Genomic DNA, 21,389 nt, shown 5'->3' on the forward strand with positions numbered 1-21,389 from the left:
TGGCATGGGGCAGACTTCCTCTGAAAGGAGTGACTAGGATGACCTCCTTCAAAAAGGCACCCGATCTGGATCAATAATGTTGACGTTCTTCAAGGATGATTCCTCAAGGATGAAGAATTGTTTGGTTTTCTGGAGACTTTTGCTAATAATGAAGTCACTCTCATCCTTTATTATTTGTGGTCTATTTCTTGAATGTCAGCTTCTGGATGCCAGCTCTTATCACAGAATGGTTCGGGTTGGAAGGGACCTTAAAGATCATCTAGTTCCAATCCCCTGCCATGGGCAGGGACACCTACCACTAGACCAGGCTGCTCAAAGCCCCATCCAGCCTGGCCTTGAACACTTCCAGGGATGGGGCACCAACAGCTTCCCTGGGCAACCTGTTCCAGTGTCTCACCACCCTCACAGTAAAGAATTTCTTCCTGATATCCAATCTAAATCTACCCTCTTTCAGTTTGAAGCCGTTACCCCATGTCCTGTCATTACACTCCCTGATAAAGAGTCCCTACCCATCCTTCCTGTAGGCCCCTTTTAGGTACCAGAAGGCTGCTCTAAGGTCTCCCTGGAGCCTTCTCTTCTCCAGGCTGAACAGCCCCAACTCTCAGCCTGTCCCCATAGCATAGGTGCTCCAGCCCTCTGATTATCCTGTCTGTTCATGTCAGAGAGTTGTGGTTCTCTCCATGGAAGTATCTGTTCTCTGTCATCAAGTTATCTCCTTCATGTAAAGGTTTTTTAAGGCCAAGACAAGTCTGTACATTTACATGTATGACAGTGAAAATCAAGGCAACCGCTTTTCTTTCTATTTTGAGGAAGTTGCTACAATTAGAAGACACGAAAAATTTGAGCCAGAGGGGTATCAGAAGGCTATTGCTGCTCTAACTTATAGCCTATATCTGAGATTCTTGAAGACCTTTTCCTGTAGCTCTTCCTCTAAAAAGCATGGCCTAAGAGTTGTTTACTTGTAAAATAACTATAAAACACAAAAAGGAGTTCAAACACACAAATAATTTGTCAGATAGACTGCCACTGAAAGTTGTGTGTTGTTTTATTTCAACATATCAAGCACAAACAGGTTTCCCCTAACTGGGGAATATGACGAGGAATGTACTTAAAAATTTGGAAACATTTACATTGAAAGATAGCCCAGACTGGCACCACAACTAAGTATTTTAAGGCTGTATATATAGCAGTACTTACCACTTGGAACTACTTCAGGCCAGAAAAGAAAGGCTTAGTATTGTCCGCAGTCTACAGAAAATATTGCAAATCTTTAAAAAATGGTGTAAAATAGGAAGACTATTAACAGAGTTGAACAATGCAGTGGCAAAACCCTTCCTCCTTCCTGACCTTTGACAATAAATTTGCCTACGACCGAACACATGTACACCTATAGCCCTCCCATCCTTCTCACCTATCCTGGGGCAGTGGATTCCTCTCTACAATGCTAGTGTGTGATATAAAACAGCCATATAGCAAATAATAACAAGAATAATAAGTGACCAGGTTTTACAAACAGGCATGTCTGACGTTACACTCGATGGGCCCGGTCCAGACACCGGTCAGCTCCGTAACCAACCGAGGAGCTTTCACTGAATACTTCCCAGTTCCTAAAGAGGAAAGCTCTGGGAAATTGTGCATATTTACAGTTCCCGTCAAATGGAAAAGAAAACGCATCCTGAGGTCCCATTCTGTGTGTACTGACAAAACAGACCATGACTTAACATCCTGGGGGTGGATTTTTTGGACCAAGTGTGTTCCCTCCCATAATTAAAGGCAGCCAGACAGGCACCGTGGACATCGGTTCTTTACAGCTCCCCGACTCCGCTCCACCACTCTTAGAGCTGTGACCCAGACCTGTGTGACATTTCCAAAACACTGGAGTGTTTACCATTTTGGGGGTACCAATACTGCTGGGTAATTATTAATTGCATCAGAAAATGACAAGACATAGAAAACAAATTGCACAATTAAAGCTACATTTGGCTTCAGCATTAAGGCCCATACAGGTTAAGAGGTCCTTGAAGATGTACATGTAAAAGGCAAAAATGACATAATCTGCAGGAACAAAGTTTTGCAGGTTCCCAGGTCCCTTTTTAATCTCGTTTTTCAACTTTCTTCCACCTCTGCCGCGTTGGTTCTAAAGTGCTTTGGTGCCTCGCTGGGCTCCTTGCGTGAGTGGCCCCTCTCCTGCAGCCAGTAATAGTTATTGCTGCCAAACGTAGTGATTTTATTTGAAGACATAATTAATGAATAGTTGACACGTAAGAAAGATGCAGAGGAGAAACCAACAGCGAGAGTCCAGGAGGAAGCTTTCAGAAGAGACCTTCCTGTGGAAGGACTTTTTGTTCAGAGCACTGAGGTTTCTGGAAAAGAAAGCAGGATGTTTATTTGTGTGTCAGAGGGAGGTGTGCATTCACATGTCTGCGTACTCACAGCTTCTGCACCAGGAGGGATCCCGGTACTTTAGAGACACCCTCACGGGTACAGCACTGCACCTCACAGGCTTCACCTCCTCTCTTTTTAACAGAAAGATAAGTACTTCTGGCTGCTGCAGAATCAGGCAGAGCACGCTGGAGGGCATGAGAAGGTGTAAGGGCACAAACCCCAAGAAATCTCTTCATCCAGCACCCACTCACAAACCGACCCCCTAACCCTCCCAAATACAAGAATTTGCCCTGGACACCCCCAAGAACAACAGAGAATAACTAAAGCCATATCACCCATGGCTCCAGCATCCAGAAGCAGTGGGCCTCATGTGTGATCCCACCCCTCCCACCCCACTGAAGCCTCCGGAGGGCAGGATAATACTCCTCACGCAGAGAGGAATCATCAGCGCTCCCTGGGGCAGATGTAGCAGTTAATACCTCCCTTGCCCTCCCCACAGGAGTCTGCAGGGCAAAGCCCTTTGGCAGCTGTAGGTTAAGCAGGTGTGCTCACTGCTTACCCTCAGCAACCAGAATTTTATACAGAAAGCTGGAATTTAGTGCTTTTCACTCATGGAACCCAGTTTTCAGACCACACACCTACATCTCTGCAGCAAACTGAGAAAATTCATAACATATTTGATGAGAAGGGAGACCTTCTTGCCTAGCAGAGGCTTATAGCCAGGACCTGGCCCAGCCCTTCCCAACTTCTGCAGCTGTTTTGCAGTTGGGAGTTCCAAGGGATGCTTAATGTGCTGAGGTGATGCTTTTTGCCCCATAAAGAGAGTCTTAAGAGATTTCCTCACTGTTTCAAGCAGGGTGTGGCTTTGCCTTTCTGGTGTGTTAATAGGTTACCTATTGAAACAGTCATTAACTGCACCCCTGCAGCTGATGAGGATGCTCCAAAGGTTGCATTGGAGGAGTTAAATGCCACAGGTTATTTCTAACCCATTAAGACGATTGATTTGATGAGAGAAAATGGTTACCTGTGTATGTCCTGTTGGGCTCTCTGTAGCGATAAGACGGCTGAGTGAATTTCCTTCAGGTGATTCATTTCTTTCCCGCACTGAGCGCACAGGCTTCCAAACCCTGCAGCAAAGTATTGAAGGACATTATGTTTTGCATCACCATCTCTAGTGGCGGTGATGAATCACAAACCAGGTTCACCCAGCAAACGGCTGTCTGTGATCAAATCGTCACAGCCAGGGGGAACACTCTCAGGAGGAAACATGGAGAGAAGGAGACAGGGGACAGAATCTTCCACCCTGAAGTCAATGGAACGGGTCCTGTGATACTGGCCTGGGGCCCCTTCTCGGCTCTCGGGAAACAATTTTTGCAGCATGCTTCCCAGCTGAGGGGAGGGGAATGGAGTGCTCACACCTGCCCCAATCTCTGAAACATTCAAGGTCACCTCCAACAAAAGCTGACAAAAGGGAATGAGAATCAAAGCCTGTTTCCTATCTGTTGACTGGAATGTCAGTGTATTTTTCCAACAGGTTTGTGCCAGGAATTGAGAAGCCCTTGTTGGCATGGATAGTGTAAGGCAGAAAGAGAAGTAGTATGGATGGAGAACAGAAGCACAGAACGTTCTCTGTGTTTGCCTGTGGGCTATGGGCCCATGGTATTAACTGGGTTGGGAAACATCCCAGGGCTGGCTCAAGGAATAAGGTACCGAGGGAAGAACATTAAAGCCTGCCCCAGTGATACCCAAATACTTGCCATCGTCATCTGAGAGCTCCTGCACTGACTCTGGTGTTGAACAGCTGCTCTCTGTATTCTGGCTGTGGTTGGATGGCTGATCACTGGTTTTGCGGCGCCTGCAGTCTTTGGCAGACCTCTGGATAAAATAGGCATTAAAAAGAGACTTGGTCACTGTCAAATTGAAGACTCTCGTGTTTGGCTTTAAAAAAAAATAATTCGGGGTGCTGGGGAATATCTGTGAGATTCCAAAGTTTGGTTGCTTTCTCAGCAACTCCTAGTAGTTGGGACTCCTGGCACCTAGTTAAGGATATTACACACATGCCCCATACAGAAGCATTTCCTCAAATGATAACATCCTTAAGACACCCATCCAGATTATTCTTGTTGTAGCTTTAACAGGCACATACTACTGACAAATTTTATAGTTCTTTTGCTGAGTTGCGTACCCACCAACCAGACATATGAAAGAGAGGATGAAAAGAAGAAAAATCTAGAATAAAATTTCCTGGGGAAGATTTTTCCGAAGGTGCCTGAAAGATTTAAACTTCACAGAACTTTTATACCTAATTTCTTGATGCACTTTGGAAAGTTTCTCCCTACCTCACCAAACTCCTTGAATCAAACACTTCTCACCAGAGGGTCTGAAAAGCAGCTATGAACCTCAACTTTCCTATCGTTTCAGAGACATTCAGATTTGGGGTATTATAAAAGAAAAGTCTATGTTCATAATAAGATACAAGTTCCTCAGTGTAATATGGGTTACACCCGGCTAGTTCAGCAGTTCTACATTTACAAAGCATTTTACGAATGACATATATTACTCCAAAGATGAATGCAATGAAATAAGAAAGTATCATCCCTCTTTAAGGGAGAGGATTGAGAGAGGTTTCTTGTCTTCTCTAAGAGGCAAAGGCAGATGGCAAAGACTGAAACTGAAGTTGCAGGATCTCAGTTGTGTACTCCAAAACCTTGCTCACACCCTCACTACGGGAAGTTTTCTGCTTTGGAAGCACTGAACAGTAAAGTTCGGCTCAGTCATGTGCAAAACCCAGGATGAGTCACTGTTACTAACACAGGGTGGAAGAAAAACACCAAAATGGATAGGATACGTCAACCAAGAATTATAATTATTTGGAGTTATAATATTGCAGGTGTAGAGTCGTAAGCTATATTTACCCAAAACAAACATTTCAGCCTATACTGTGCTTACATGAAAATGCTGCAGAAAAGGGATGTGTATCTAAACAGTCTTACAGAATATTATATTCCCCAAAATGGGCTTTTTACCTTGTGCCGTGTAATTTGATTGTTTATGCAGGTTGTTTTGTGGTTTGACATCCTTGAGGATAAGTGTCTTTCCATGGTCTGAAGTATCCCATTCTTCTCAAATTGGGCGATGTCGTTCAAAGGATCCCAAGGTCTTAAACTTTTAAGACCAAAGGAAAAAACATCAGAAAGGCAAGAATCCCACCAGGTGTGTTAAGAGCAATGCACCAATTCCACATGCATCAGGGCAGGCAATCACTCCTGACACTAACAAGAGTTTCCGCAGATGCAGTGTGAGGAGTAACAGATACTTCCCTCTACATTCACAGTTCCTAGCAATAAATGAGGGGGGTTCAGTCTCCAGAGGCTTCACCCTTCTTGCCAGGGGAGGAGAGGACAGTTGTCAACTCTGCTCGCACAGTGCAGAAAATCTCTGCTAAATGATTCCACACTTGATTGCAGCAACGGGGATTTGTACCAATGGCACAGCAGATTTTCCACGGCCAAGCCCTCGTTTCCGGCTATTCCCAGTCAGTATCGGGAATATGTATTCTAATAATGACACAGAGCTCAGAAAGGGCAAGCCCAGGGCGTGCTTTGGGGAATGGCAGGACCCGAATTACAGGCCTGTAACCTTGCTTGCATCCCGGAGGACTCAAGCAGCGAGGTCTGTTCATAACCCTCAACCCCACCACTCACTCCTCATATTTGTAGCGCCATTCGTTAGTTGTGGCATCGTGGTGGAAGAGCAATGGTTTCCATTCTGTGCCGTTCTCTCTCCGCTCCCGGGCGGCATTCCTCTGCTCCTCTTCCAGCACAAATTTCTCCTGCGTTGCCTTGTGTTGATCGCCTTTGTTTATTGCACTGGTAACATGCTGCCAAAGCCTAGAAATAAACAGGGAGGCAAGTTAAACCACCTTAAAACCAACAATGCATTTTGCCAGCTGGAACCTTAGAGCAGACACTTTTCTGGTCTATTGATACTCCAGAGGAACAGTAATAGGATTACTCAGCCTCAGTTTTGGCTTGTAAATTAAAGGAACGTTATGAGAACGGCAACACTGAATGCTGTATACGATGACCTACAGAACAGGGGAACTTTCCCTCAGATAACGACACGTACAATATTCATGAAAATCTGCAGTGCTTCCTGTGTGAGTTATAAGATAGTTATGCTTAATTCATTGAGGTCAGTGGCCTCTTTGGAGGTGACTGATGTGTAATGGAGAATCTGTTATCTTCCTTGCCCTTTCAATCACTTATGTTTAGGAGCCTTTGTGTTAATGTCTATCCCTGAAACAAAGGCTTTATATTTGAAGTTCAGAAGCATTGGAAAACAAATTAATGTGCACAGCTTGCGGCTGCAGATGCAATGTTGTACTTCTATATAGGATTAGCAACCAGATCTGCAGGAAGCGGATTCAATCTGCAAGAAATGGACATGTACTTGTGCTCACAAACTGCAAGCATGACCACAGGCTTTCACTCGCTCTTGTTTTCGCTGCCAAAAGATACATGATCTGTCATATGGCATCTCACTGAGCCTCTACCCAGAAGAGAGGATCTGCCTTCTACAAGAGAAAAATCATTGCCTTTTTTAAAATTTTTTTTACTGTAGCCAAGCTGTGATAGGCCTCTCCACAGTTTCTCTAATCAGAGCACTCTAATCTTCATTTCAGTTTGGAAATACTTCTGAGATTAGCAGCTAGCCCTCCCAAAACATTACCGAGTGGTTTAGCGGTTAGAATAGGCACTGGAGATCTAGGCTGTTCCAGTATTCCCAGCTCCACTAAACACCAGTCCTCCGTTTAGAAGATGAATATATTACTGCATTTCATTTGGAGCTCGCTGTGAAGCTCTTAATTTAAAAGGCATACTGATGCTTTCATTATATTTCTATCACCATACATTAACACAAAAAAGCAGCCTCTTAGATAATTAACCGAAGGCAGAGGAACACTTTCCTGTCCTTTTTGACACGTCACTCCCATTTTCCTGTGTATGAATCTTTTCTCCCAGAAACAAAGGAAGGAAACTCATTTCAAACTCAGAGTGATGGGGGTGGGGGAGGGAGGAGTGTGAAAAGAATGGCCTGAGAAAATAATGCGGTGGTGTAAAAAGTCAGTCCTAAGGAATGCGGTGGTGTAAAGAGCGAGTCCTCTAATTCTAAGAACCTCAGAGGGACACGCACAAAATTGCTTGACAAGGGCAAATTACTCCCTCAAGAGCTGCATGTGTCAGACAATGAGCCCCTCCATGGTGAGCTGCATAATGGTATGAGCTTCAGAGTCTCTCCAGCGTTTGTGAAAATAGGTGATTTTCAGCACTGCAGGGAAGACTAAGCAATTCAGGCAGAACAGAACCTGGATTAGATGGTAATTTATTCATGCAACTGTCAGCATAACAAGGAGCTTGGTGGAATGTCTGTTAGGGATCTCTAGAATTTTTCCTTTTGCCTCCTTGCACCGGATGCGTGTATCATTATTAAGCTCTGATGTAGCAAAGGGAGTCAGCCCTGGCGGTACACTGGTAAGCAAAGACATGGAGATTCTTTGTCTGCAGGACTGAGATTTCTCTTCTCCTTTAAAAGAATCTTCTTCAGAAGATTACTAGAGAAATGTGCTGCGGTCTGCCCCGCCCTGTGACAATGGCAACTGCACAAGTTACAAACACAGACTTTATTGCCCATAATGCCCACTGCAGTCCACAACAAACTAAATGTTCATGTGTCTTTATTTTCGTGCATTCCTTTTCTTTACCCACCAAAAGGTGAATTTTCTTCGTGAGATGCGCTGCAACACCAAAATTAGATGCCCAGAGGGAAGTGGCCAATGTGATGCAGAGCAAGGCAGCAAACTGCACGTACTGGCTTGGGATGTTAGCTGCTACTGGCTAAGCGTATCGGTGAGATGGCAGGACTAGTCGGTTTGAAGCCAGCAGCACGTGTTGTTGCTCTACCTCTTCTTGCTCAAGAACTGGCTTGGGGATGCTCATTGCATCAGGTAGTTGTTCCTTTCATTTCATAAATCATGTGCCAGGACTATATTTTTAGGTAATCTAGATTACCCTAAAAAAATGGTGCAGACTTCATTGGAGATCTCAGCTGAGATTATGAGGCAGGGTTAAACATCTGTTTAATTACATACTCTCATAAAACCCTGTTATGTGGTTCAAACTACTGCTCTGCTCATGCCAGGACTTTCCACATGATTTCTGCATCTAGTTTAAGAGCCTGTGGTTGAAACAACCCTTCTTAACAAGACATTTGACCTCAGATTGACATCTTGCCCTTCCATAAAATGTTCCAGCACTTACAGAGACTCTGTTCATGATCTCTGGCGTTCAGGGAGAATTGTTATTTTAGCAGATAAAATGTAGCCTCCACTATTTCTCAGCTCAGCTCCATGGTTATTTCAGAGCTATACTTCATGGAAATACTCCAGAGTTAATAGACTGGAAAAATCAGGTAAATGGTTGGGTAATACGTGCAGGCTAAGCGGGTCACCGCCTCTCCAGGACTGTGCTGAGGAATTGGAGCCTTCTGATCAGAGCCCCGCTTCCAGTGGGGAAGCAGCAGAGATGTTCCCAGAGCTCCTTACCTCTCTGACTCAAAGTCCGTCTGCTCCTCAAAGAGCACAATATGGCGCTTCAGTCTCTGCTTTCGTACTTCACTGGTTGGGTTCCAGAACATTTCCGCGTTCCCGTTTTTCAGCTCATTTATATGCACTTCCCCATCCTGAGAAGGAAAATTAAGTGAAAAGGTTAATGACAATCAGAAACACAAGGCAGAAAATAATCCTGACAAATGGAAGCTACTTCCGGATGATGATCAGGGATAAGGCTTGGTTAGAAGGCTTCTTTCCTCCTCTGTCCCATTAAATCTCACTGAAAACTTCCTGAAAGTTTCTAAAATGAATGAGGCGAGGCATTCCCGGAAACATTGGCTGAATTAATCAGAGAAGAATTAGAAAGGGACCTGGTCCCTTTTGTTAGTCTTCTTCCCAGACAAGGGTACCCACAGAAGGCCCAAGATGCCCTTCTTCCCCCACTGTTCCCACCTGGTACCGCCCAGCATATATAAACACGATCCCTAGCTCCTTTTCCAGTCTTTCTTCTATTGCTCAATGCTGAAATCTCATGCAGAGCCCAGTGAAATACCACCCCCTCTAGCTAAAGCTGAGATACATTTATTTTTTTAATTTTTTTATCACATTTATTTTTTTTTTCAGTTTATTTTTTGTTCAGTTTTTCTATTATTGCCCCTGAATTTCATTTAGCATTTCAAAATGCCATGGGTCTTTCATCTTTATTCCTTGCCAATTTACCTGGCAACCAACTGTCAAGCAGCACTTCTCTGATCTGAGGCTGGCCAGACAATATTGCCGTGTCCCTGCTTAACTACGCTGCTTCCCGGCCTCGCTCACAGACGCAGCAATGCCACGGAGCCAGACGGGGTAGTTTACAGAGCATATAGTGAACAGCACGACGCTGACTGCAAGTGGGATGAATCAGACGATTAGAGCTGCTGAACAGCATGTGCATTGGTGCCATTCGGCTGCCTGGGCATGGTACGAGTATCCTGCAAACCTTATTTAGGTCATGGCTATTGGCTTTGCGTGTCGCCGATTAATTTCTTTGCATCCCAGCTGCCGCATTTCTTCCCCTGCCCAGTCCCTCGATGCATGTCTCAAAGTCCGCTTCCCACATCTTCAGCTGTGAAACTCCTTCAACCCTGAGGGACTTTCATCCCTCCTCAAAGTCTCCCTTGGGAATTCCTCTGCCATGTCCTGAGGTGCCAGTTCCAGGACAGATCTCAGGTCCCCAAGAGCCTCCCAGCTATGCATGGGAAGAGGCAGGCAGGCACGACCAAACATCATTGCCTGCATCTCTAAGGGGCATATATACAAGTCCTCAGCTGCTGCTTTGATCCTGGGGAGGAGAGGCATTGGAATTTGCTTCCCTTCTTTATTCAGGTGGGTTTTCAGGTCCTGAGGCAGAGAATTAGCCTTTGAGCTGAGAGGATTTCTGTCAGGAAACCTGATGGTGCCAGAGAAAAGCCTGCAGGGCTCAGGAGAGCAGGCCAACACTCTCAGCAGGGAGGGAGGAGAACAAACAACGTCCCTACTGCTGCACAGCAGCTACTCTATTCACAGCATGCAACTGCAAACAGCGGCTTATGAAGCCACCCTTTCAAAGCCATTTAACTTCTTTTATACATCATTCTAATTTTGTGCACCACAAACAACCAGCACAAAGAACAAGGGAGGAATAAATTATTTTCAGGCTGATAAAACCCAAACACAGAAGGCTGGAAGCCGAGCAGCACGCAACCATGTGGCTCGGCGCCCCAGGGGAGCCACTCGATTACATGCTCTCACAGATGGTGTTGCAGGACCCAACGCAGACAAAGTACTCCACAGTCCAGCGCAACCCACGATTGCCAAAGCTCATCCTGCAGGAAAGGGAGCTCAGAATGGAAAAGCTACCCAGGCACAGGGAGCAAATCTCCTCGTATACACCTAGAAAAGGCAAACCTCTGAATTTAAAAATGGTCATTAGCTTTTTATGTAAAAAGGCAGATTGCCTGAGGGGAGGAGCTGAATACCAAAGGCTACACTGTGGTTAGGACCTCACTACAGAAAGGGCTTTATCCATGAACATTTTATGTGGCCTACTTTAAATACTTCCTTTAGGATGAGACAAATCTTGTCTCAGGAATGATGATTTCTATGGACCGGAAAGGGAGCATAAGTCAACAATAATGAAGATGTAGGTGTCTAAATGTAGCTGAGATAAATACCTAAGTGTCCAGCCCAAAGCCAGGGCTTACTGCTTTTGCCTCGGTTACCAGGAGTTCCCAATCAAAACTCTAGTCTACATCTTTCACCATGCAACTTTATTCTTGCTGGATTTTGGCTTAAGGATGCCTTTGAGCTATTCACTTGTGGATACCAGATGTGCAAAGGGACTAGCTGCTCTGCTGACTATTCTGAGCTGCCCATACAGATAGACCCTCACAGAATCTGTCTCCTGGTCCTTCATCTCATGAACAGAGGAATAACCATCATCTTTTATCATAAAGGTTTGCTGTGAAAATAATAAATATAAAACCCCGTGAAGTTCTTCCCCGATAATGCCGTAGCTGGGGAAGTATTAAACACAAGATAAAAGGAAGCCTCGTGATTTTCACAATCACACAGAAGACACACTATGTCTCTGCCCTCAGTGCTAGTCCTAAGCCTGGGACCCTAAATACAGAGCCACTGGCTTCGATGGAACGCACCTCACTTCGGTCCAGGCTCTGGAAGTGCAAGTGTTACTCGCACTGCAGGTGGATGGGACTACGGAAGCATAAATGACCTTGAGAGGTGTGGCCCGGAAAGCTCTGCTCGCCTGCACTCCCTGGGGATGGTGGGAAGAGGCAGGACAGGGGCCCTCCACAGCCCCGGCTCCAGTAGCGGGAGCCTGCCAGGGGCTGCCAGTCCTCCCACGCACCCTGCTGCCACGCGCACCGAAACTGTCAGCAACTTTGATTATCATATGTTACCCAGTGTCCAGTGAGACTTGCTAACACTTCTTCTCCTGATTTAATCTTCCCAGAGATTTGATTAATGCTTGCGCTGCCACCGAAGAAGGGCTGTCAGGGGAGAATAGAAATAGAAAATATGATCAGTCTAGTGAGAACTGGAAGGGAGCCAAACACCATGATGCAGCAGGAGGGAAGGAAACTGCAACCTGCTTGATTTCCACTGATTCTGGGGAAAGGCAGAAGGAATTCTAACACGGATTTTGACTGTCTAGCATTGTGCCCTCCTCCTTTTGTTTGCAATACCAAAATCACTGTAGGAGCTGCAGGAAGGGAGATAAGCCTTCAGGTGCATTAACATTCAGCAGTGCAAGGCCTTGCCTTCATTGCAAATACATTTATTGTCAGCTCTACATCGGGATAACTGTGTGTGGGCAAGTCCTTCCCATTGTCCAGAATCACATTACGGTTTGCAGCCTTATACTTGCAGCCTTGCCCAAAGAAAAGGAGCAGCACTAATGTCGTTGGTGACTTTTCCTGCTTATGGGGCAACAGCAGTGTGTCACTGCTGACGGCTGCATCTGCATGAAGTCTCTAGTGTGAAGAAGCTCTCATCAGCAACAAACACACAAAAAAAGAAAAAGGGTATTTCCAGAGTTAAGGAAAAGATTCTCAGAACAATGGAAAATTCCCCTCACCTCCTGCCTGCCAAAGACAGGAAACAGCAGTGATAGAGTGACCAGCTCTTCCATTCATACCACACAACATTTCTTCAGACATTTTAGCAGCTACTTTCCAATAACTTTTGTGCAGAGGAACTTTTTTTTTTTAAAAAAAAATAACAATATAAAACCAAATTTCCCACAACACCCATGTAAAACCAAATCACAAGTATCTCAAGAATCAATGTATGCAATCCAGCAGAGAATTGGTACATATCCAATTTAATACCAAAGTTATGGGGTCTACCTTTAACTTCTCACAATTCTACTAAAAAGGTGGCTAAGAAATATTCAAAGCAGAGCACATAATTAAGCCACAGGGACGTTTCTGAGTCATGTTTGGACTAAGCTTATTGTATTCAAGCCAGAAAAGACGGGACTGCATTTTAAGCTCCAAAGTGTTTGTAGGTTTGAGCTGACACTGACTGAATTCAGGGAAATATTCCATTGGCCTCAACACAGTACATGAGGCCCATGAGAAGAACAAGCTTCAAAGACAAGTATATGCAAATGTCAAAGAAGTGCACAGGGCAACAGTTCACTTTGTGAGGGCAAATAAAGACAGAAAATTATTATTGCCACCAGAAAAACAGAGCCTGCAAAAGACTCCCCTAACTCCAGTAATCTCTCACATTTATTTTGGCTAAGCCTGCAGCTCTGAAGTCCTGCAGGCTCCCAGTTCTCCATCTTTCATTTTATGCCCAGGCAAGAAGTTATTTTTTGGAACAGAAGAGAAATGGATGCTCCTTAAAAAGTAAGTTAACTGTCCAAGAAAAGTTACAGGTCATCATTTTCCCTCCCAGATTTTAACACATACAACCACAGGAATGCTCAATGATGTCTCCATTTTATCTGCATACCACAAATTTGCATCACCAGGGTTTCTACGGGAGGGAATAGCTACACGAGCAAGTGAGTACCAGTACGGCTCGTACTGACAGTGTAGCGTGTCAGTGTGATAGCCACCCAAAATTATCTGCCTGAAAATGGGCTCTTACCCTACTGTCAAGGCAAGGTCCTGTAGCCTTGAGAAACACAAGGTACAGTTCACCGTAATACCTACAACGTAAGAGTACATATGTGATGGCTACTGGAGAGCTACGCTGAAGACCCACATCCTAACTTGCTTTAAAGTAGTGTGTACACCTTGCTGTATCGTGCAAGCAAAAATAATTGTAGCTTCCGAAACAGAAGCCACACTGTCATTGCCAAACATTCAGCTGGTTAGCAGTGAACAAGTCATGTCTAACAATCAGGCTTCCTGGGTTCAAATTGAGTTGTACTAGGCAAAACTGACCGCAGGACAATGCCTTCTCTCCAGGCAGGGCAGCCCTTGGTGCACGCATACATTGCTGGTACATAAATGATCTGGAACGTATGCTCAAACCTTGCCTGGAGCGCAGAGGCAATCCTGAGACCCATTCAAAATGGGGGCCTCAATGTCTCTTACCTTTAGCTTGAATTCCAGTTCTGCCCTGTGGTTAGTTTTCTCACAGTCGATGGTAACTTTCCCTCCAAGCTCCATTGTCATGGTACCATATAAAAGTCCTGAAAGGGAAAAAAGAGAGGCCCCGGTGGAAGCGATAACTCAAACTGGCTCTCGCTGACATGCTGTGAAATTCGCTATTTGGCTTCAAGTTTTGAAAAGACAGAAACCAAAGTTTCAAGGAAACAGCTCTTCACTATAAGCGTGAATAATCCTCCCTTAAATCCATATTCCCCATTTATTACAGAAGCTAGGAAATAGCTTGACTCACAGGTGCCGATAGTACATCTGTGGTAAGCTGAAAATGGGAAAGGAAAATTACAGAAAGTTGTGCCCAGCACTTAATTTATATTAGTGCTTAAACAGACCCAGTCGCTTCTCACAGGGTGGATGGGGCAGCGAGGAGCTGTAAAGTGATTCAGCAGAATGTGGGAGACTAGCAGTCATGTAGGGACTCCTTTTTACACATGCTTATCATTTTCTGAAAAGGTCATTTGCAGAAAAAGAAAAATTGACAAAAGAAAGATTTATGCACAGGAATAGTTCACAGAGGATGTGATTTACAGAAGTTACTGTTTTCAGGCAGCTAGACCCTCCATAAATATTAATTTACAGGTCAACATGCCAAAATAAAAAAATATTCTAAAAAGAAAATTGGATCAAACTGCTGCTGGAGTGATTTTGTCACTGTGGTTGAAATGCCACTGATGTTCCCTAAGGAGAAATGCAAAGTTACAGCAGTGAATCCGCAGCCATCCCCTGGCCTCAGCACACATTCAGCTCAAGAGAGCAAAGCCACATGGTAACAGGTATCAGTCTCACTGAGGCAGCTCATACTCTGAGGAATACCATGATCAGAGTAAAAAAAGAAATCAGAAGAGAAGTCAGGAATTTCCTTTATCTCAAAGAGATGGAAAATATATTAAACAATTTCAGCCCTAACATTAGAAAAACTTTTTATCCTCAGAAGTTCAGAAATGTACTCATACGCTTTTCATCTTCACTTTATCTGCAGTGCATATACACTGTAATTTTTTGTTTCTACATAATGTTAAATCTAACTTAGATGGGCCTAATTCTGTCCTCAGCTCTGCACAGACAAATCAAAAAGACGTCAATGAAGATTACCAGTCTTCTGCTGAGTGCAATTACTCATGTGTGGAGCAATTGCTCCCTGGAATTACCAGTCCCTGCCGTGCCAGATATTTGAGAGGGAAGAAGAGAGCCAGTGCAAAGTTAGGAAGTAAGATACCATTACATTATTCTTTCTGTTTGCTTCCTATTTGCACAGTCATAACTTACCTTTACAGTGGGCGTATGGCATAGTAATTATATAATCTTCCCCCCTGTTCAGAAACATAAGCTTTGCCTTCCCATCCAACAGTGCCGAAAGTGAGTTACCTAGAATTGAAAAGAACAAATACATATATATTAAAAACCGCATGTTATACTTGGTCAGTCATCCTACTTTAGAAGAACATTTCCATTTAAATGTAGGTCACTAATGAAAGAAGAGATATGAAATGCTAATAATTCAGGACCCTGCAAATCATTTACTGTTTGGAGACAAGCAGTTCTAATAAACTCTCTGCTGTGCAGCTCATATTTGCTCTGGCATTTAGCCCCCGTTGCAGAAAGGGGAGTAGATTAAATGAGTCATTAGTGGAATGCAGAAAGCAGTTCCAACGCTTAGAAGTTTTTCAAATCCTTTTGTTCTCACAACTTTTCTGATTGTGAATAATCCCAAATAACATTAAAATTGCCAGGACAGCATTGACTATTAACCAGTGTTTCAGCAAATACGTTTACCAGAGGACAGTATTTAAGAGGCATTTGTCTAAACAAAAAAACTATTTCAAATAGCAACATTTTCAGAGCCTGCAGTTGTGCCGTTTCCATTGAGATGAGAAGATTTAAGGCCATTTTTAAGCTCTAGGGTTCAACTCTCAGAAATCTGGGAGCTACATGAACAGTTACATTTATACAGAGACTTTTGCAAAAGTCAGTTGGGTGATCAGATAGCTATAAGATGACTCATCCATGAGCACGCAAAGTAGTCTAACAACCAGTTGGCCATACATTCTCATGAAGCTTTGCTTTCTCAAAACCAGGTTTTTAAAGCTCTCAATATTTCTATTAGGTTTTGTTGGGTTTTTTTTAACATCAGTTTGGTCTCCCACTGAAATGGTGGAAATGCGGAAAACCCCAGAGAGCCAAGGCAGAGAATTAGGGTGTCCTGGTGGTCGATCTCTTAAGTAGTTTTTGTCCTTAGCACTCAATGCACTCAGGAGTGATTGAAAAACAAACAAAAACCAATGCTACAATGTTACCTGGATGATGCCTGGGCTTAATGCCTTACCATAAAATTTGGACCTAGCTAGAATGCTGCCGGAGATGCAGAATCCATCCTTCCTATTGCTGACATGAAAAGCTGACACTGGCGGATGATGGGAGACCTAGAAAAATTTAGGCACAGGTCATTCACAGCAGTCTTTACAGGCTGAGCAGAGCAGTGGGTGCATGCACGTCTGCTCTAGGCAAAGTGCAAGACGGGGGCCACAGGACTGAGCAGAGTGCTCTAAGCCCCATCCGTACCATTAACCTCAGTGTCAAAGCAGAGAAGATTATATGTGAGAACATTATATACGAGAACATTATACATGTAAACTTTCTTCCCTAGCCTGTATTCTCTTGTCCTTATGCATTTGAGATCACTTTAGGCCAACAGGTACACTGTCAGATTTTTAACACAATAAACAACAGTGCAGAACTTTTTGGCAGAATCTGAATAACCTCCATAAAATGGACGCAGTGGCTGAAATAAAAGAAAACAAAATAAAAATTCTTTGGTTAAATAGGAAAAAAAAAAGTATGTAAAACAGGGAGTCTCTATACCAATGTCCACATAGTTCTCAAATCCCTTTATTAACACTGTAAATCTCAAATTGAATTTTGTCAGGCCAGCTGACTTGTGAGCTCTGCCCTTCATTTATCCCCACAGACATAGAGATAAGCCCTCAATTTACTCCTATTAAAATCATTATAGAAAGTTTAGAAATAAGGAAAGGCAGGATTTGGTTATGTGTGTTATGCCCCTTTTGACACTGGCAACACAAACCGTGTTTTATTAACAATAGGAAAATAGTAGGGCAGAATCCTATGGAAAAGGTCCTTATTGAAGGGGCTAATGTTATACACGGGAGACCCAATTTTATAGTCTTGAGTGCCCACCAAAGCTCACATAATCTCTAAATCTAAAAAGAAAAAGCATCAGCAGCTAGTTTACCCCATGTCCCACAGAAAACTTCACATTCCTCTTGATGAGGATGATGTTCCTATGCGCGGAGGTACAAGCAGGCTGCTGTTTGCAACACCTGAGCATGAAAATAAAGCCACTTACCTGCTCTGCTATGTAAAACGTGTGACTGTTCGTCTGAGGGTGAAACCAACAGCAGCGAAACGTCTCTCCCAGAATAGGGTTGTATGGCTTTTTTATTCCCTGAAAAACAAAGCAATCAAAACCTGTTACAAATGAAGATTTGCAATTCAACTCTACAGAGATGGCCACAAAGCAACATAGTCATTTTCTCCCCAATGTTTTAAACTAAGTCAATCACAAGAATCCAAACTGAAGAACTGGTTACACATATCCTCCTATCTAATCTTTTAACCTGAGCCACAGGTTCATCTGCTATTCTCACCAATTTAATCTTCAATACTGCCCGATTCAAGCTTTACAAAATGATCAAACTTTATTATTTCTGCTACTATATGCAGCAGGTGCATACCGATGTGGAAACATGGCACTATGGTACCAATAGGCCTGAAAAGAAAAAGGAGACCTGCTTTCAGCGAAGGGAAAAATCTTGCATCTGCAGACGTGTTATTTGTTGATGACTAGTTTTGCTTTCTAATTGTTGAGTGCAAAGGCTCTGATGTCGATCAGCACTATTATTCATTCAATATCTACTCTGAAACCAAACGCAACTTCAGTTTTAAAAGTCATGGTCCAAGTCTTCTCTCATAAAGTGTCAAAGGAAAGGCAATAAGGAAATACACAACCATAGCAGAAGATTTCAATGCCCATTACAACCCCAACTTCACGCGTTCTTTTACCTTTGGCTTCTTATAGAAGCCGGACAGATACCACCTCAAAACTTGCTTCATTCGACTGTATGGATCATCTTCAAGGACAGCCCTGCAGGACAGAATACAAAATGCTCTTTACACTGCTCACACATCACATTCATTTCATACCAGCATAATAGCATTAATTTCAATAGTATTTCCTCAGTAGCAAAGGGAAGTAACTTCTGTGCTGCTGCAAGTGAAAAAGGTGTCTGCCAGCAGAAATTATGGTTTTTTAGTAATGTACATTATACAACACACACATAAATCCTTAAAAAGTGGCACTCTTGTAAAAAGCCTAATAAAATTTCTGGATTGTATCATGTTTGATTGGACATTCAAGTATGTCAGTGCGAGACTGCCACTCACACTAGCATTTAGTTACAGCTAATAGTACAGTGTGAGTCATAAAGCAATAATACTTATGCCACCAAAATCAAAGACAATTCTGTTTTTCTTGTTTTTCTTTGTTTCCCTCTTCCTTAGAAGATCTTTAAAGCTGACGTTCTACATGGCCTCTTCCAGTACTCTGAGATTTCATACAATAATTTAGGTTGGAACAGACTTCTCAAGGTCATCTTTCCAACCCCTGCCACCTCAAAGATGAAGTGGGAAGTAAATATGAACAATAGAGTTCCTAGTATTTCCAACCATTTAGTCAAATTTGAAAATAAACCCGGATAAATTCTTGCAAAATCCATTTAAAAGGATCATTTGTACCACAAAGAGGTTTATTTAACAAAACTTCCAAACCTCCTGAATTTCCCTTAGATCACTGAGGAGAACCATGTCCTTAACTTCAGATGTTAGGAATACCATAAACAAGGCTTGAAAATACCACGATTCTAAAATTACCCAGAGGCAGTGGAATAAACATGAGTAACTTGTGCTGCTATTTGAATATTGTACACACTGGTTTTAAAATACACCAGGCTTATCTCATTGAGAAGGCTGGTCCTATCTGCAAGCATAACATTTTCTATTTTCTACTCTGCTGCTCCCAGCAGGCCTCTTTCATCAATGACGCTAAAAGATGTTTCTTATTTGTTTATCAACCAACATAATTATGTTGCTTTTGAGGGCAGAAGTGCTTGACAATTCTGCTGTTTGCTGTCCTATCCCCCTCTGTACACAAGTACACCAGAAGGTGGCACAGCTCTGTTGCGAGATGCTCAAAGGTGTGAGCTAAATCCTCATCCATTCTGGCCAATGCTGGCAAACACGTGTTGTGCAAATGTAGTTTTGTCTGAAGTTTAACTGTTTTTCTTGCTTCGTTGCTCCTCACTGGCAGCAGTCCATCTTTAAAAGGTCACTGCAGCTGGCGCCTGGCTTGATTTACATTGAATCCAGTGTCCTGGGTATTATTCAGGAGCCTTTCAAGCGTACAAGCACACCCCAGCCAGCACCAAGCTAACACAGTAACACATTTTCACAAATATAAGAAAAGCGCCCGTGTTGGACGCAGTCTGTGAGCTGCTTACTGGGAAAGCAGGTCAGCATGGTAGTAGTAATCAGAGAGTTTGTTAAGGAACGAGCGTGGCTCCAGGATGAAGGTGGGCAGCACTACCCGTGACAGGTCCATGCCAGGCCGTAGCTGTTTCAGCAGGATCCACATCAGGCTCTTGTTCTCTTCAGAGACGGTTTCTGTTTGAGACGATTCACCTGCCTACAATGGGAAAAGGGAAGTTCAGGGCAGAGACAGGAAAACCATTTCTTGCGGCTGCATTTACCTGGAGGGTCCAAGCTCACCCGGGCATACCTGGACCTGGCACAAGGGTGAATGCTGAGCTACACCACTGCAAAGAGACATCGGCTTTGTCTCAGGAGAAGTGAATCCCCAAAGCACTAAAGTGAGTGGCAGAGAAAGCCCTGGGCTTCTGCGAGAGCTGGCATGAGGCAGGGAGCACACCTCTGCTGTGCTCCTTCCTGAGCTACTGCCTCCACACACCTCAGGACTGCGACAGGCCAACCTGGACCAACATTAAGCAAGGGGAATCTGCACTGCAGTCCCTCACAGGAGGTGTGGACATGCCCAAGGATGTTACAGCATCACTGCAGCCTGGTGGGATGCATATAAAAAGCTCCTCTCAGTCTCAACGGTAAGATTTACTATTATATGTGTAGAAAATTTAGGAGTTAAACGAGCTATCAACAAAGAATGGAAGCAGTCCTCCAAGTTCAAAATAAGACAAACTGGTAGTGGAGGTACGGTAAAGGCTCCGCTGCCAGGCCACATGCACAAAAACACATGCACCCCCAACACTGCTCCGTGCCCCTTGCAACAGAAGTGCAGGTAACATTAAAAAAAACAGGGATTATGTTCTGGTTTCAGCTATAACTGTGTAGTTCCTTTGCATTCAGTGGGGCTACACGAGGTTTAACATGGGGGAATAGGCCTTTCAAGCCACTGGAGAAAGAAAATGAAACTAAATTTTCAAACACAAATGTCATTTTAATGCATCCTAGGCATCGTAATTTAACAATGAAAGAGAATACCTAGGTTTTTACTGTTTTGAGGAAAGAGATTTCTATGAGAAAAAGGGCACAGATCCACTTCTGGAATGGACTTTGGTTTGAGGGAGGGCACATAGCATATCCCAACAGCATTTGCAGATGGTGTAAATCACTAAACATTCATTTTCACCACCAGCACCCTTTTGGCTCCCAATCAGCCCTTTTGCTAGTGCAGAAACACACTAAATCCAGCTTGCAGGCTGAGGGGAATTTCGGATTGAGGAACAACAAAGGTCTTTTCATTTCATTGCTTTTCCATTATCATACCATTCTTTTTGCGACAGTCTGATGCAATACACAGCTTGAACCTCCAAGAAGAAATGGAAAACATTAAAGAGAATAATACTACAGCGTCACCTAGGGCTTACACTACATATGGGATTGTCAGAACTTCCATTATTTATCCAGGTTCTCAAGTGTGCATATATTTGCAATATAAATTGATGCCGTGTTAAAATTGCTGTACAAAGTGTTACTCAGAATGAATCACTGCAGAAGGCGTGGATGAAAAGTGAAGGAGAAGAAGGTGCAGGAGGATGAGAACAACTTCAAGTCCTTTCCGGTTTGCTTCCCCCTAAAATACATCACCCTCCATAACCCTTTTTATAACTTGTTAAAACAAA

At 43.5% G+C, this 21,389-nt stretch overlaps 1 protein-coding gene across 5 annotated transcripts in view; it reads right to left on the reverse strand.

Moving 5' to 3' along the window:
* Window positions 1-1,027: 1,027 nt before the first annotated feature.
* The window catches only part of OSBPL5 (oxysterol binding protein like 5), a 183,192-nt gene continuing 162,830 nt past the window's right edge, over window positions 1,028-21,389 (reverse strand). For all 5 annotated transcript variants that reach the window (XM_074585747.1, XM_074585743.1, XM_074585745.1 and 2 more), the window contains 13 exons: window positions 19,734-19,918; window positions 18,241-18,322; window positions 17,525-17,623; window positions 16,484-16,580; window positions 15,427-15,525; window positions 14,089-14,186; window positions 11,938-12,027; window positions 8,990-9,126; window positions 6,090-6,275; window positions 5,412-5,550; window positions 4,143-4,260; window positions 3,410-3,512; window positions 1,028-2,363 (listed from right to left, as the gene is read on the reverse strand). In XM_074585747.1, the coding sequence (XP_074441848.1) occupies window positions 2,228-2,363; window positions 3,410-3,512; window positions 4,143-4,260; window positions 5,412-5,550; window positions 6,090-6,275; window positions 8,990-9,126; window positions 11,938-12,027; window positions 14,089-14,186; window positions 15,427-15,525; window positions 16,484-16,580; window positions 17,525-17,623; window positions 18,241-18,322; window positions 19,734-19,918 (1,569 nt within the window). In that variant the 3' untranslated portion in view covers window positions 1,028-2,227. The remainder of the gene's footprint in view (window positions 2,364-3,409; window positions 3,513-4,142; window positions 4,261-5,411; window positions 5,551-6,089; window positions 6,276-8,989; window positions 9,127-11,937; window positions 12,028-14,088; window positions 14,187-15,426; window positions 15,526-16,483; window positions 16,581-17,524; window positions 17,624-18,240; window positions 18,323-19,733; window positions 19,919-21,389) is intronic.

The sequence above is a fragment of the Larus michahellis genome, chromosome 4, assembly GCF_964199755.1.
Source record: "Larus michahellis chromosome 4, bLarMic1.1, whole genome shotgun sequence".
Classification (NCBI taxonomy): Eukaryota; Metazoa; Chordata; class Aves; order Charadriiformes; family Laridae; genus Larus; species Larus michahellis.